Source organism: Mesocricetus auratus, unplaced genomic scaffold (genome assembly GCF_017639785.1).
Source record: "Mesocricetus auratus isolate SY011 unplaced genomic scaffold, BCM_Maur_2.0 Super-Scaffold_100022, whole genome shotgun sequence".
Taxonomy (NCBI): Eukaryota; Metazoa; Chordata; class Mammalia; order Rodentia; family Cricetidae; genus Mesocricetus; species Mesocricetus auratus.
This window is the reverse complement of record NW_024429203.1, coordinates 27,603,150-27,620,282: the sequence shown is the minus strand read 5'-3', so window position 1 is coordinate 27,620,282 and position 17,133 is coordinate 27,603,150. Positions and strand designations below refer to the sequence as shown.

Here is a 17,133-nt window from a genome sequence, read left to right as displayed (position 1 = left end):
CTATAATATTCTAGGACAAAAAAAAAGTGTGAACACCATTTCTAGTTGTAAAACAACAAAGCAATAGACAGGAAGGGGAGAAATGAGAGAAAGCATCACTATGACTGGCAATCAGAGTCAGCAGGATCAAACAGTAGCACAAAAGAGCCATGGAAACAGAGGGAGACCCTCTTCCCAGCTATCCGGATCAATGAGAGACGTTTATAGGGTGCTATGGCAGCGACTGAGAAATCAGTAAGAACAATGGAGCTGTTCAAAGGAAGATGATATTTCCATGAGATCCTCACAGGTAGAGGAGCTTGCCTCCAAGCCCGAGGAACTGCGTTCCATGCTCAGAACCTACATAGAAGGAGGAGGAAACCAGTCCCAAGGTTGTCCTCTGACCTCCACACTCACATCACGGCACAGACACACAGACATCAAGTGTAATTTTAATATTAAAGAAAAGTATTCCTGTGAGTGTAGTTAACAGCTATGTTTCCTTTAATATAAGCTGCATTTTGGACGTTTTAAAACTATGTGTTTGTAGGGAGTCCTCATTGATTGTAAGTAAGCCTAGCATTACTTGGGTAAGTAAGGGATGATCTATTCCATAATCACGTGGCTCATACATTTCCCAAAGAAGGGAAGTGAATGGTATCCCCTAATCTTGGGCTCTCAATAGAGGACTTAAAAAAAACTTCCAGAACCCCCGCTGAGCCAATCTTGGCTGGGGGTCCCCACTGGTCCTTCTGCAAGCTGTTCCTTGGGGAAATATTTGTGAATTCAATCTTTTCACTTTGCATACCACTTTAAAACCTGCCTCTCTCAAGTATCTATTTAAAGTCCATAAAAATCTGTAGAACCAGCGAGTTCAAAGCAGCTTTTGTTGAGGCTGGAAGCAGGCTCCTTGTCTGCCCACTTTCTTCTTTCTCACTGTACCTAGAAATGCATATTCAGTAGCAACCCACTTTCTTGACTGTAGAAAGGGGAAACTTTAATCCAAAGAGCTTATTGTGTTTCCTTTGGGCTTGGGAGGTAGCTCAGCTGAGGAGTGCTTGCTTAGTGTGCAAGAAGCCCTGGGTTCTTTTCCTCACCCTGGCATAAACTGGGCATGGTGGTGCGTGCCTGTAAATCCCAGCACTTGCGAGATGGGCTGGAAGGAACAGAACTGATGTCTTCAGCAAGAGCATTTTAAATCACTAAGCTATCTCTCCAGCTCCCTGATTAGGTTCTAAAGACTGGGTCTCACATACTTAAGGCAAGCCTGAAGCTAACATACATAGCAGAGGATGACTTTGAATACTGGGTCCTGCTGCCTCTGCCTCCAAAGTTATGGGATTACAAGGAGTGATGAGTTTGTGCTTCAACTTTGATACATTGCTTAGCAATTCATCCATCTGCCCTATGTTTCCTGGTCCTTTGACATGCAGTTGTTCCCAGAGTCTTTTATGAATGTTTGTGTTTCTTTGGTATGTGGTGTAATGACTTGGGGCTGGTGAGATGTCTCAGTAGGTCAAAGCACTTGTTCCACCCCAGAACTCACAGTAGAAGGCAGGAACTGATTATTAGAAGTTGTTCTCTGACTTCAACAGGTATGCCACAGCATATACATGTCCACACAACACACACAAAGATGATGATAGTATTTTAACACTATATTGCCTCGTTTTGTCAACCTTGTTTACCTTTATACATTTAAAAAATTTTTAACTTTATTTAAAGCATATGAGTGTTTGCCTGCACATATACCCATGCACCACATGCACGAAATGCCCCGGGAATCCAGAAAAGAGTGTTAGATCCTGGAACTAGGTTTTCTGGAAGAGCAAAAAGCTCTCTTAACTGTTGAGCCACCTCTCCAGTCCTAGAATATTTATATTTATTGTGTGTGTGTGTGTGTACATGTCTTTATGTGTGTAGCTGTTTATGCAGGCCAGAAGAGGCCAGAAGAGCTCTAGAAACTGTAGTCACAGGTGGTTGTGAGCTGCCAGATGTGGGTAGGAGAATCAAACTCAGGTTATTTGCAAGAGCAGCAAGGGATCTTAAATGTTCAGCCATGTCTTTATCCCACGTGAAAGTTTTTAATTTTGATTTAAATAATCCCACGTTTTTCATTTGTTGCTTCTGCTTTCATATCTAAGAAAACATCATGTGATTCAAAGTCCCAAGAATCTGAGTTTTCTAGTCTTAGCTCAAACATTCAGACTTGTGATCAATTTTTATAGTTAATAGTTGTTAGATACTACATGTGTGAAATAACTCTTCTTTTTTAATCCCATGAACATCTTATGTTTGGACTGTCCTTTACTAGGTAAGATAGGAAAATGCTGGCAAAGAGGATTTCGTCATTGTTGGTACTGCTGCTGTTTGGGGGAGGTCTCTGGCAAAAAGTCGCCAAGAGGCTGGAGAAACGACTCAATGTTTAAGAGCACTGGTTGCTCTTCCAGAGGGTCTGCGTTCAATTTCCATAACCCATATGGTAGCTCACAACCATTTGTAGCTCCAATTTCATGGATTCCAATGTCCTTTTCTGGCTTTTTATGGGTACCAGGCATGAAAGTGATGCTCAGATATATATGCAGGCATAAGTCTCATACACATAAAACACTTTCTTCAATTAAAAAAAGATCACTGAGTTATTGCAGACATGGAAAATCACATCTGTTGTCAAGAAAGTATACCTCACCTATATTGAGCTCATCAGTCTGTTTCACAAGCAGACAAATTTAAACACAAAGTAACTTAGCAGAGATGGCTTCACGTGTCAGTGAAGGTAGCTTTCATTGAAAGATTATGAATAATATCTTGATTAGAAGTAGGAGCTTAGTCTCATCTTTTGAGCTCAATATTGGCTAAGACTTACATATCATTTCTTTTAGTTTGATTAATGGCAGAGTAACTAATTGGAGCTGGGAAAGAGATTAGAAAATCACTCAAAATGTTAAGTGCAGTTAGAGTGCTATTTTGTCCTGAATAATAGAGCCGCATTCAAAGCCACAGGTGTGCGTGATAAGCGGGAAATGAGAATACTCGGTATCGAGGAGGCTAGGTAATGTTTTTAAAATCAGCCTTGGTTGGTTGGGTTTGATTTTCCTCCCTCTTAAAACTGTCAGCTGGTTGCACTTCCCTCTGATAAGTGGTGTGCTGAGATTTCGTGGGGATGCTCCCAAACTTGCCTTTGCTCGCTCATGTGCTTAGATTCTGTGTGGATGCTCTTTTCTTACTCTACAGGACGTACAGAATCAAAAATTAAAGACAAGCATGTGGTACCGAGAGGTAATCGATTCTCCTTCCCTCTCTGCATGCTGGGTTCCTGACTGGGATCTACCTAAAATGCGGTTGTCTTAAGGAGAGGGTCCTACCTCTAGGCATAGTCCCTTAGCCCAGAGCAGACCTAGTTTATAAATAAATCTATGCAAGGATGTAGCTGTAGACTGGATTTCCTTCCCCCCAACAGAATACATCACGGGGCTGATGAACTGGTTCAGCACTCAGCTATGTGAATGCACTGAAGCTTTCTCATGTTGTTGTATCCTGCTTGGCTACTCCTAACAGGTTTGGAATGATGAGTTTTTGTCCTGGAACTCTAGCCTGTTTGATGAGATTCAAGAAATATCTCTCCCTCTCAGTGCCATCTGGGCCCCTGATATCATCATTAATGAGTTGTAAGTGTTCTAGAGTTGTATTTCTGTGACCTTTGGGTTAATTCACCTGTTCAGGTCAAATGCCATTTATTTTCAGTTATTGTTATACTTTTGTTTTCTCCAGTTACTGGGGTCATACTATTGGGAATATTCAGGATGGAATTACCACGAGTTGACATCATTTAGGATACAGATTTGGAGGCTGGAGAGATGGCTTAGCAGTTAAGAATCTGTACTGCTTGGGTAGTTCATAACCTCCTGTAACTCATCTCCTGGGGATCTGATGCTCTCTTCGGGTCTCTACGGGTGGGCACCTGCACTCACATGAGCGTTCCATCCTTATGTACATATAATTTAAAATAAAATAATTTTTTAAAAAGACACACATTGATTAGTGGTGCTTGAAGTTAGTATTTATTCAGGTGAGTTAATTGATGAGACTTGTCATTTCCGAGAGTGTCTGTCAGGGTGAATCATCTCATGGGAAATATCATTCTATCCTTTTTCTTTTTCTTCTAAATCTAGCTTTGCATCTCATGGTCACTACCATCTCATAGTTAGTTCTGTGTATGTTTGGAAATGACTAAGGTCCTCTCCATAACAGGTTCCCTTGTGTTTCATATAGCGTGGACCTCGAAAGATCTCCCGACCTTCCCTATGTGTATGTGAACTCTTCTGGAACCATTAGTAACCACAAGCCCATCCAAGTGGTCTCTGCATGCAGTTTGCAGACATACGCTTTTCCATTTGATATCCAGAACTGCAGTCTCACCTTCAACAGCATTCTGCACACAGGTAAATGAACCACAGAGACACAGTCTTCTGGGAATACCTATGCTGTGTGGGCATACGTAGGTGAAATGATATCAACTTCAGATCTATTCTATTCTTATATATGGTTGATTGTTTAAAAAATCTAAACCTCAGCTGGATGTGGTAGTACCTAATTGAAATCCCAGCACTTTGGATGTGGAGGCAGGAAGATGAGAAATTCAAGATCCTTGGCTATAGAAAGAGCTTAAGACTGCCTCAAAATATGTATTATTAATGCTCAACATCCTGAGCCATCAGAGAAATGCAAATCAAACAACACTGAGATACCATCTCACTCCTATCGGAATGGCCAAGATCAAAAACACTGATGACAACTTATGCTGGAGAGGATGTAGAGTAAGGGAACACTCCTCCATTGCTGGTGGGAGTGAAAACTAATACAACAGCTTTGGAAATCAGTATGGCAGTTTCTCGGAAAATTAGGAATAAATCTAACTCAAGACCCAGCAATACCACTTTTGGGCATACATCCAAAGGATACACACTCACACCACAAGAATATTTGTTCAACTATGTTCATAGCAGCATTATTCATAATAGCCAGAACCTGGAAACAACCTAGATGCTCCTCACCAAAAAACAGATAAAGAAAATATTGTACATTTACACAGTGGAGTACTACTCAGCAGTTAAAAAAAAAAAGACATCTTGAAATTTGCAGGCAAATAGAGGGAACTAGAAAAAACAATCCTGAGTAAGGTAGCCCAGACCCAGAAAGACAAATATAATATGTACTCACTCATAAGTGGATATTAGACATAAAGCAAAGGATAATCAGCTTACTGTTCATGACCTAAAGAAGCTAGGAAACAAGGAGGACCCTAAGAGACACATACATGGATCCAGCTAGGAATGGGAAAAAAGATAAGATCTCCTGAGTAAATGTACAGCTAAATAAATTTATAGCTCAATAAAAATAAGAAAAAGATTTTTTAAAAAAGCAAAAAAAAAATTAAAAAGATGTATTATTGCAGTGGGTTTCTCTAGAATCCAGACAGGTACAATGTTAAGACCCACCAGTGCTGTTAATTTGTTATTATATCAGGATTCTATCATCATTGAGAATGTTCTAAAAGTCACAGGGCATGCTGTAGAGAGCAGGCTCCAACTCTAAATTCATAGTTTAATAAAGGATTAGAAATATTGTTATCTCCTGCCTCTACTCTGTAACTCAAATACCAATAATACTGTGTGTGTGGACAGGATAAAAGGAGGGGCGAAAGCTGTGGCTTGGGAAAGTGGGGGATGCTGGCTCCTCTCTCTCTCCCAGGAAGTTCATTGTTTCTGTTGTTTTTTAGTGGAAGACATAGATCTGGGCTTCCTGAGGAGTAGAGAAGACATCGAGAATGACAAAAGGTCATTTCTGAATGACACTGAGTGGCAACTTCTTTCAGTGTCCTCCACATACCACATCCTGCGGAGCAGCACTGGAAACATCGCTCAGATTCAGTTTAATGTAGGTACTCCTTTGTACCTGGTACCCACGTCTCCGTAGTCCTCGGCCTTCTCTATTGAGCTGTGCCATCTGCTCTATTGCATATCCTCATTATCACCTGGGAGCAGTGTGTTGAGATGGCCCATTCCCCTGTGCTGCAGTGTTTGAGAGCAGAGATCCCGGGCTACGGAGCTACCACCATAATCAAGGGAATCAGAGAGAATGGTGTGCAGACTCCAGAGTCTGACCCACCTTGTGGCTTACACAAACATTATCACTTCTAATTGCCACTGGGAATAAAGCCCAAAGCAGTGTACACACCATCAGCATTATAATGAATTGGGGAAAACAACAACAATGAAGAAACTGTCTCATCAACATAATTGTCCCATTTTTAATTGAGAAAATTATCAATTAATTTCAGAAGCAGATGCATAAAATGATCATATTACTAACTCGAATATCTAAAGGGATGAGCTGATAGTCATCTGCATGACCCATAGGAACAACGAGTGTGACTGGGGACGTAGCTGAGTTGGTGACTTAGGTGGATTCCCTGGGGTAGATCACTGGCACACATAAACCAAGCATGGTGACACACACCTAGGATACGAGCACTAGGAAGGTGGAGGCCAGAAGACTAGGATTGATTTTGAGGCCAGCCTGGGCTACATAAGACCCTGTTTTATAAAAAGAAAGGATAGGAAGGGAAGGAGGGAGGGAGGGAGAGAGGGAGGGAGGGAGGGAGAGAGGGAGAGAGGGAGAGAGGGAGGGAGGGAGAAAATACAAGAGAAAGAAGGAAGGAAGGAAGAGAAAGAAAGAAAGAAGGAAGGAAGGAAGGAAGGAAGAAAGAAAGAAAGAAAGAAAGAAAGAAAGAAAGAAAGAAAGAAAAGACAGACAGACAAATACAGATAGAGAAAGCAAGCTACTAGTGTGCTTCAAGATCTGAAGGGACAGCTGCTGACCAGGGCAAGGTGGAACCCATGGTGCTCTGATGTATCCCCAGCCAGACTGTACCGGGGAAATTGGCCTGTCTTGAGGAGTTCTGGGGGAAGGACAGTGGTGCTCACCACTTTTCCTGCAGAGCTTCTGCTCCTTTGGCTTTCCCGGCAAACCACCCTGCTATGCTCACAGGCACACTCCCACCACAGGTAGACTCTCAGAGCTAGAATTTGGCAGAGAGCCCTGCTTTACTGCACAAAGTGAAGGTGGCATTTGTGACAGGGTGGGAGGATGGTATTCACGACAAAGAATAAATCCGGTTGAAAAATAGATCACTGCAAACAGGTTAGGAGTGCACATGACATGGATTCCTCCAGAATCAGGCCTTGGGGATGAGGTGCCTGTAGACCAGACTGAGGGCCGACGAAAAGAGTGAGATCAGTCGTTCCTGATGGCGTGAGTGGCCTCCAGTGAATGAAAGGTGTGTGTTTATCTAGAAAAACTCCTGTCAAGCCAGAGCCTTAAAGCACTGACATTTGAACCTCCCTCATGGCTACTCCTTGGCTAGCAACTCATCGCAAAGCATGCCTGTGGAGCAGGAGATTTTAGACTGAAAGTCCCTCTAACTTACAATTCAACCGAGTGTCCATTGTGGCCTACCTGCCCACTCTTTCTTCTTTGTTTTGTGATCCTCGGGCTCAAACAAGGGCCTTGCTCACTCTAGGCAAGCACCCTACCACTGAGTCACATCCCCAGTTCTTGTCCACTTGATTTTTTTAGTAAGAGAAAGAGAGTAGGGGAAGAAAGCTTTTCTTTTCTTTTCTTTTTTTTAATTTCAATGAGTTTCTTGGCTAAGAGTAAACACCTCATTAATTTTAAAGATATCAGCCTGCAAACATTATTAATGCAGCCCAAATAATGGAGAGCATTAAAGGGAAATGTGAGGGAATGGCAAGTACACGGTGGAACCAGTCACCTACCAAGCACTCCACGGAGTGCTGCACACATCATTACCTACACTGCACGGAGACAAAGGCAAGAGACAGCAGGCAAATGGGAGTGTGAGTGTGGGTATACCCTTGTGGTGTGCTCTCTTGTTCTCTCTCTCTCTCTCTCTCTCTCTCTCTCTCTCTCTCTCTCTCTCTCTCCTCTCTCTCTCCTCTCTCTGTGCCATTACATGTCTCCCTTTCCCCTAAATATTAGCTTGTCTTCTTGCGAGCATCTGGGTCCATTCGCGATAGGAGAGAAGGTAAGCATTGCTTCATGGGAGGCATCCCTCCATGTAGGAACCATGGTCCATTTCCTTTGCCCTCTTCATCATCACTTTCCTCTCTGGTATGGTGTTTCTATGGAGGCATGCCTGAGGTAGGGATACATGTGTTTGACTTCATGTCCTGGAAGTTTTCTCCAAGGTGTCTTTTCCCTGGGGACCAAGGTGGATTACATGGAAAGGCAAGCTATCACCTGATTCTCTGGAACAAAATCCCACAAAAAAATCCTGAGTAAAGTTACAGATCATTTTAGCCAGACTCAGAAGTGATCTTGCAACTTTGGAAAGAGTCACATGTTCTAGAACTCTCGCTGGTTTCATCTCCCAACCTCCATACCTTCCCCATGGCTGCTGCCATGTGCCCCATGCCTGGCTTCATTGTTTTCATACCATATAAGACATTCTACATTTAGCATCTAAGGCATCTTGGCGTCATTCAAGAGCCCTAGGCCAGTGTTGTCGTATGGGGAATTCAGTTCTGTGCCAACAGTGCACTTGTTGGTGTCCTCACAGTAAAGGACCATCTCTTCCTCTTAATCTAATCACCTGCTTGCCCCAGACCAAGCTGGGAACAGTTGGAACAGGCAAGAGAGACAACATTCTCTTCTAAACACAGCAATGCTAACACACAGGACTACCACTACAATTTATCTGGCATCAAATGCTCAGAATGCCATTAACTTCAGCTAACACAATCACAACCACTAGTTCTGAGACATGTGCTGTTCATCACAGGGTACCACTGATGCTTTAGAATCCAACTACATTCCACAGGGGGTCCAGACAAAGCTCTTCTCCATGTAAGGATGTTTGTGTATAGCCTGGGACCTAATCCAACAGCCATGGGAAGGGAGATTACTTCCAATACATTATTGGAGGTGCTGGTTCCCAGAAAATAGCAGGATGGACATTCAGTTTCTGTATGACCTTGTAGGAGTGGGCAGAGGTAGGGAGAAAATCTAGAAGTCATTTTGGGTGGAAAGGGCTGATCAAGATGCTTTGACACTGAGTGAAGGACTCACCAGGCACTCACAGAATACTGGGGGAATGAAAAGGGAATTTGGGAAAGAAAGATACCCCACTCTCTTTTTTTCTATAATGATTCTCATGTCTTGTCTAGATTAGGGTGATTTTTATTGAGATTTCCATTGAATGCTCCAAATTTAGGATCCAAGGCACTCTGGTGTCCTTCAAAAACTCTTGATCAGTAAAGTGAATGCAGTTCATACTTGACAGGATAGCCTTCCAAGGAGGAGGAAGGAGGGAGAGAGAGAGAGAGAATAAAGGAGGAAGGGAGGGAAGGAGGGAGGGGGGAATCTTAAGTTCTAGAATCATCCTAGGTTTACTCAAGGAAAACCAGAATCACAAACTTTCTGCTAATCCAGTCCAACCCACAGTCTACGTCCCCAAAGCCCTCACTCTGGTACAAGGCTCTCACTTAAATGGCAACAACTTTCCCATTCCTTCTGAACAAGGGGTATGAGGAAGGACTTGGGAGGGGAGAAAACCAGGCTTCTGTATGGTGCCTGAGTCTAGGCGTCAAAATTCCAAGTATGTCATAAAGACGGTCATGCAAAATTGAGTACTGGTAGGGTCTACCATCAAGAAGGCAATTAGAGACTAACCTTGGGGCCTATTCCATCTCCAAGGAGCTCTCCACACACACATTCTGAATTAGATTGATCTCTTTCATTAACATCAATAGGCTCCAAATACCTTTGTGTACTTATTATTACCTGGCTTTAATGGATAATGAAATTGTGGCATAATATTGCTAACACCTGAAGGGTGTCTAATGGAGAACACAGGCTGAAACTAAAGTGCCTTTTCTTCCCTTTCTGTGGAATTTAAAGAACCAGCTCCTCTAGTCCATTAGGAACGATGGGCTCTGGGTAGGATAGACTTACAGAGAACAGTGTCATACTGAGCAGGTGATGCATTCCTCTGAGCAGGAGTCTCGGGTTCTCATGTGATCTACGAGAGGATGTCCATATGAAGACTGACCCCAATGGGATGACCACCATTTGGTCTAATCTCACATCCCCAATCTATTGAAAGTAAAGGTGGCATTGTTAATAAGACCCCAGTGTAGTTCAGTGAACATCTTTTCAGCATCAATGGTTATTGGAGCTTGATTTCTGTTGCCGGGCAAAGTTGTGTGACCAAAAACTTCTTGTGGAGGAAAGGGTTCATTTGGTTCATACTTCTAGGTTACAACCTATCATCGAAGGAACTCAGGGCTGCAAACTAAGGTAGAAACCATAGAGGAACTCTGCTTGCTGGTTTGCTCCCTGGTTTGTTCATTCCCAGGCTCATGCTTAGCTACTTTTCTTATACAGATCAGGGCCAGGGATGGTGCCACCCACAATGGGCAGGGCCCTACTGCATCAAGTAATAATCAAGACGATATCTCACAGACATGCCCACAGACCAGTCTGATCTAGACAAGGTTCTCCTCTTGAATGGCTCTAGGCTGTGTCAAATTAACTATTTAAGCTAACAAGGACAATGACAAACATATAAGGTACAGAGGTAAATAAGAAAGATTCTTGGTATCTATCATAGACATCAAAATCCACCCAAGGAGCTGTAGTTCATTCAATAGGGTATTTGTCTAGCATACAGGAAGTCCTAGGTTCAACCTCTGCATAAAATAGTGCTAAGCTTAGGAAATCTTTAGTGTCATCATGCAAATGAGACAGGGACTGGTTTTGGTTCATTCTGGAGTAAGTTTTCTTTCTGCCCCATAGACTTACCACACATCAGTCACCAGAGTTTGGTTCCAGAACTCATAAGACCAGTCAAGGATGGGGACTTGCCCTACTCTTGGCACAATATCTCTAGTATTTATAGTAGTGAGTTAACCTCTTCATGCTCAATGTTTGTTGAACAAAGGAAAAGAAAGCTGAAGATTGGCTGAGATAACAATAAAAATTTCAGAAAGCAAAAATAAAATTAGATGTAGCTTTTGATTTTGCGTCATTTTTTGGCTGTACCAGGCTTGTAGAGAACATTAACTTAATCCTTAGAAGGCATTGACTCTAAAGCAAAGAAAAAGGTAGGTCCTTGTTCTAGAAGAAACCCCAGACTATGATACTACTTGGTTTCTGTTAGGAATGGTAACATCCTTGCTAAAGACAGGAGAATATACATGAGGTAGTTTTAGAAGGCATAGTCAGCTTCCAGTTTTGTAAGATAGATGGAAACATGGAAGTTTCTTTGTTTTATGTCACAGCAGAAGCTAATTACCTAATAGGCTACCTGTGTCTTTTCCTTCTGCTTCCAGTGTCAACTGAGACCCTGTGAAGGTCCTTCCAAGTTCAGGATCATGTATAGATGCACAGGTCAAATGCCTACAAGCCTCACAATTCTTCTCAGACCTCTCTTAACCCCCAAAACCTTGGGAACCTTTAGCCTGATAAGTCTGTACTTTCTTGGAAATCACGGTCTTTGAGGAACCACACAACTCACCTTTGGTTTCAGCCTAGATTTATGTTTTATGTCTGCATCTGGGTGGAGAGGAATCATCTCTATCTGTGCTAATTACACCTGAACCTTATTTTGAAGCACAATAGCTCAATTGTACCTCAGCTGTTAGGCAAGACAAAAGTACCCTGATTCTTAAAAAAAAAAAAAAAAGAGGGAGAGGAGCTGAGTAGATAGCTCAGTTGATAGAGTGCCTGGCTTGAAAACAGAAGGACCTGAGTTCAATCCCCAGAACATGAAAGGCTGGTGTGATCATGGGGAGGTAGAGGCAGGCAGATCCCTGGGGCTCCCTAGCTAGTCAGCTTAGTGTGTTTAGTAAGTTTCAAACTGATGACAGACACTGTCTAAAAGAATTAGGATGATTCCTCTAGAATAACACCTAAAGTTTCTCTCTAACCTCCACATACACACATTCATAGGTATACAACACACCCCTCACATACATACATACACATATACAAAAGAAAGGAAGAAGGAATTGAGGCAGGGAGGGGTTGGCTGCCCCATTCAGGATCACATAGATTTACATACATAGGCTCTATTCCTTGACTACAGATCTGGGCCCCTCCCCTTTGTGCTTGTGCTCTTCTTTTCGGTGATACTCATAGACTTTCCCCCATCTCATGCAACCTCTGCCATGAAGTCTCCAGGGTAATCCCATTTCTTCCTCCTACCTGATCAGGTATGACCCCTTCAGCCCCCACTCTAAGGGACCAGATCACCAGCATCCCAAACTGGATCACAGCATAAACTCCCAGGGTGGTGGGAGGAAGGCCACTCTTCCTCCCTCCACCACCTCCCAAGGCTATCTCCATGAGAGCCCAACAAAGCTGCAGGTTGAAGGTAGTTCACTGTGTTGGTTTTTTTCCTGTTGACTGCGCTTTGGTAGAAATGTGTTTTAACCAAATTATTGCAAAGCAATGTGTGTTGCACTGGTGTAGATATTTGCAGCCAATTATGTTTAATGTGGAAGACAACAGCCAGACTACAATCCACCGAACAGCTCTGGCCTGCCAAGCTCCACTGGGTTGGGACATGTTCCCAGATCTGATGACTAGGGAGCCTCAGCTCTCATCAACAAGGTGTGTGAACTTCCCCAGCCAAGCTGCCCCGCCCCACTCCATCACTGGCCTCTACCTCCTCTCTGTGTTCTTTTTTGTACTTTTCTCCTAGAGAGAGAGAGAGAGAGAGAGAGAGAGAGAGAGAGAGAGAGAGAGAGAGAGAGAGAGAGAGAGAGGGAGGGAGGGAGGGAGGGAGGGAGGAGAGAGAGAGAGAGAGAGAGAGAGAGAGAGAGAGAGAGAGAGAGAGAGAGAGAGAGAATAAATGTCTCCTGTCTCCTCTCTTCCACATCTGCACAGATCCAGATTTGTAGCTAGGCTGTTGCTGAAGAGTGCAAGGGATCAGAAGATGCAGGGTTACATCACAGCTGGGCCACTGACTTTACTTACGGGTGTAGTGTTTTGAAAATCTATGAGATGGAGGATGTTATCTATCCAACAGGTTGATGATGAGAATAAAATAAATAACATGATGAATGTAAAAGCATCTAGCACACGCTCTAACACATAGAAAGTAGTCAAGGGTCGCATTGTCTGGCAAATCCAAGAAGTGGGAGTTATTAAGCAGTGTTCTGGGGCAAATCCAACAGCAAAGGGACCAGGATGCTGGTTTGCCTCATCAAGCTCTACTTATGTTCACCACAAGAGAAATCTTATTGTTAGCCCTGAGATGAGGCCTTGATCTTGCTTCTACCTCCCGAATGCTTGGATTACAGTTGTATACCAGCACACCCAGTTTTATGTGCTTTTGGACATAGAATCCAGGACTTTGTACATGTTGGTCAGGCACTCTATCAATGGAGCTACATCCCCAGGATATAAGTCCAGCATTGGTAGACAGAGATGGACAGATCCAGAGATCTCATGAGCAAGCCAGCCTAGCCAAAGTCTGGTTTAGTGAGATACCCTGTTTCAGGCAATGAGGCAAAGAATAACAAAGGAAGACACCTGGCATCCTGCTGTGGTTTGTGTATTCATATAAACACATATGTGCAGGCACACACACACACACACACACACACACACACACACACACCATTATCAGGTCTCTGTGAAAACTTTCCATCTTTTTGAAATGCAAAATAGCCGTGTGTGTGTGTGTGTGTGTGTGTGTGTGTGTGTGTGTGTGTGTGTTGTTTATATAGTCCAGACTGGCTTCCAACTCATAGCAATCCTCCTGCTTCAGCTCCCTACATTCTGAGATTACAGGCATTTACCAGCACACTCAATTGCCTCAAATACATTCCTACCATAAACTATATAGCCATTTTGCATTACACACAAGATCTGGGACTTAAGGACTATGGACTCAACCAAGTGTTAGACCATTTGCTTGGACTGAACAGTTTCCTTGTCTTGTGCTAGGTGGTGATTCGCAGACGCCCATTGGCCTATGTTGTGAGCCTCTTGATTCCTAGCATCTTTCTGATGCTTGTGGACCTGGGGAGCTTCTACCTGCCCCCCAACTGCCGTGCAAGAATTGTATTCAAGACCAATGTGTTGGTGGGCTACACAGTCTTCAGGGTCAACATGTCTGACGAGGTGCCGAGGAGTGCAGGATGCACGTCTCTGATTGGCAAGTGTCATTGGACACCCTCCTAGACCACTCCTGGCCAAAATCTGGTGCTGCACATCAGATGGTAGACTAGAGCTAAATCCCCTTTCTCTGCTCTGGTCCTTCCCCAGGGGTCTTCTTTACCGTCTGCATGGCCCTCTTGGTTCTCAGCTTATCCAAGTCCATCTTGTTGATCAAATTCCTCTACGAGGAGCGGCACAGTGGGCGAGACAGGCCTTTCCTTTGCCTTGGAGGAGACTCTGATGCCAATGAGTCTAGATTGTATCCTAGGGTTCCGAGTGCTGAGACAACAGGTAAGAAGCCTTGTGATCCCCATCCTGTTTGCTTTGTCATGCTGAGCACCTGGGTTACCTGGGGAAGCATCGGGCCAACCTTGGCCTGTGTGAGTAATGGGAAACACCTGCTGGAGGTCATTTTAGCTTGAAGGTGAAGTCTTTAGTCACCTCTAGTTTACTTCATTTCTACCATAGTGACTGAGCTACGAATTTGAACACTGTAGAATTCTGGCATACAAGCACACTTGCACATACAGACACATAGACACACACACACACACACACTCACATACATACACACACACACACACCATACATCTCACTATGCACACATCACCCCACATATACACACACGTATACACACATACCACATATCACACTCTATGTACATCACACTACACATACAACACATCACACTATACATACACATCACATTACACACACATATACACATATACCACATCATACTATACACAACGCACACATCACACTACACACACATACTACACACAAAGGTGGAAAGCAATATGAATAGTTGGGTTTTGGTTGCTTTATAAGAAGAAGTTTAAAAACTGTCCTAGCTCAGGAGATCTCCTAGAAAGATCTAGCTTACACATATATCCCCCTTGATATGTACAGCTCTGCCATTTTATCTGGGCCTTCCCTCAGCATAGCTGTGCCTCTCCTAATCAGATACGGTGAAAGTCCCCAACCCCAGCAACGACCTTTCCTTGAAGAATAAGAACAAGTGCTCCCAGTTCATTTAGAGTGTTTTCCTCGTCACACAGGGTCCCCGGTCCATGAGGAGCACCAGGTTCAGCCAGATAGCCTGAAGGAAGCTTGGCTCCAGCTCCAGTCCATCAACAGCTCTCTCCGAACCCGGGATCAGGTTCACCAGAAGGAGGTGGAGTGGCTGGCCATCCTGTACCACTTTGATCAGCTGCTCTTTCGAATCTACCTTGCTGTACTGGGGCTCTATACTGTCACCTTGTGCACTCTCTGGGCACTATGGAGCAGAGTGTGACCATGGAGACTGCCGGTCTCACTTGATAGGGGTCACAACACTTAGGGAAAGCTGAACAGTGTTTGGAGAGGGATTGAAGGGGAAAGAATGAGTAGGCTTAAAAAATGTCTCCCAAACTCCATTGTCACATTTTAATGACTAGAGTAGTATCTTATTGGTTATTGACCGAACCAGTAAACATAAATGCTCATAATAAAGATATTTAAATAGAATAGAATATACAGTAATGAGCAAGCTTTAGCTTTCCCTGAGCCATCAGTAGCAACTATATATACTTAGGCTTAAGCAAAAAAGTTTGGTTTTAGATTTTTGGAGCAGGGTCTCTTGTAGTCTAGGCTAAGCTTGAATACTAGGCAGCCAAAGATGACCTTGAACCCTTGATACTCCTGCCTCTACCTTCCAAGTGCTGAGATTGTATGTACTGTGCCACCATGCCCAGCTCCATTTGATGTATCCTGCTTTAACAATCTATATGTCAACTTGGCCTTGAGCCCTGCTCAAAACAACTTAATTCCTCCAGGATCATCAATCTGTCTCCTCAATTCTGTCTTTGGTCTCATGTTACCTTATATCCTTCTACCTTTAAATATTTGACAGCCTCTTTAATGCCTGGTTCTATTACAGTTTACCCAGGAGACCTTAAATTTCACTTCTCAGACTTCAGTCTGCCTTATTTAAAGTAGGGACTGTTAATAATTACTCTCTCCATATCGTAGAATTATGAGAGCAAAATAACAACATTTTGAAAAATAAATAATAGATGACAAAAATAAATCTGAGACATGCCGGCTATCAACAGAGACGAACTCTGGCCTGAGTCTTTGGTGTGAATGCAGGCGTCTGGCTTTCCGTTTGCGCCTTCTGCTTCCCCCATACCTGTCCCACCCAGGTCCATGGACTTCCTCATGTGAGGACTCTGCAGTAGCAAATGCAAGCACCTCATTCCTGCTTGAAGGACTCATATCTGATGTGCTTTCCCCAAGTCGGAGGGACAAAGTCTACCCAAGGTCAGATAGCCAGGCCCCAGCCATCCACATCTCCAGCCCTCCCCGAGGGTAGTCTTCAGGAGGGCAGAAAGACAGAGCAGGGCTTAGAGACAGCCATTCGTCTGGATGCTGCCAGCACAGGCCATGAAAGTCCAGAGCTATTTTCTAGGAACCTATTCCAGGACTAAAATTGCATTTAAAAAAAAATCTGCCCTCCCATCCCCACCCTGGAGAAAAAGAATTTAAATTCCAGCAGCCTTTACCTGCACCCTCCCTCTTTCATTACCTCCCAGTTAGTACTCAACGCCAATTGCCCATGAAATTCCACCGCTGCCGTTAATGAAATGGGGAACGCAAAAAGTTTGTGAACAGGAAGTGGCCATGCAAGCTCCACCTGTTTCCTTCTCCGCTTCCTACTTTCCACCCCTGTCCTCCTCTGCCTCGACGGTGCTCTGGGTCAGCCTCTACATTGATTCTGGCCTTCTCCACTTCCTCCCCCTGTCAACAGAGGGGAAGGCTGTGGAGCCTTCTCCTCCCTAACTGTGTGCCGGAGAAAGTGCCAGAGTCAGAGCCAGGAGGTCTGATTCCTGTCCTAGTTCCATCATTGTTTACCCAGGGGAG

General features: G+C 43.7%; 1 protein-coding gene across 1 annotated transcript in view; it reads left to right on the top strand.

The window, feature by feature from the left end:
• Positions 1-16,300, top strand: part of Htr3b (5-hydroxytryptamine receptor 3B) — a 29,940-nt gene extending 13,640 nt beyond the window's left edge. Inside the window, exons 3-9 of the mRNA XM_005069492.4 lie at positions 3,214-3,258; positions 3,538-3,647; positions 4,252-4,421; positions 5,759-5,916; positions 14,017-14,227; positions 14,338-14,520; positions 15,291-16,300. Coding sequence (XP_005069549.1) covers positions 3,214-3,258; positions 3,538-3,647; positions 4,252-4,421; positions 5,759-5,916; positions 14,017-14,227; positions 14,338-14,520; positions 15,291-15,526 — 1,113 coding nt within the window. The 3' untranslated portion in view covers positions 15,527-16,300. The remainder of the gene's footprint in view (positions 1-3,213; positions 3,259-3,537; positions 3,648-4,251; positions 4,422-5,758; positions 5,917-14,016; positions 14,228-14,337; positions 14,521-15,290) is intronic.
• Positions 16,301-17,133: the final 833 nt, after the last annotated feature.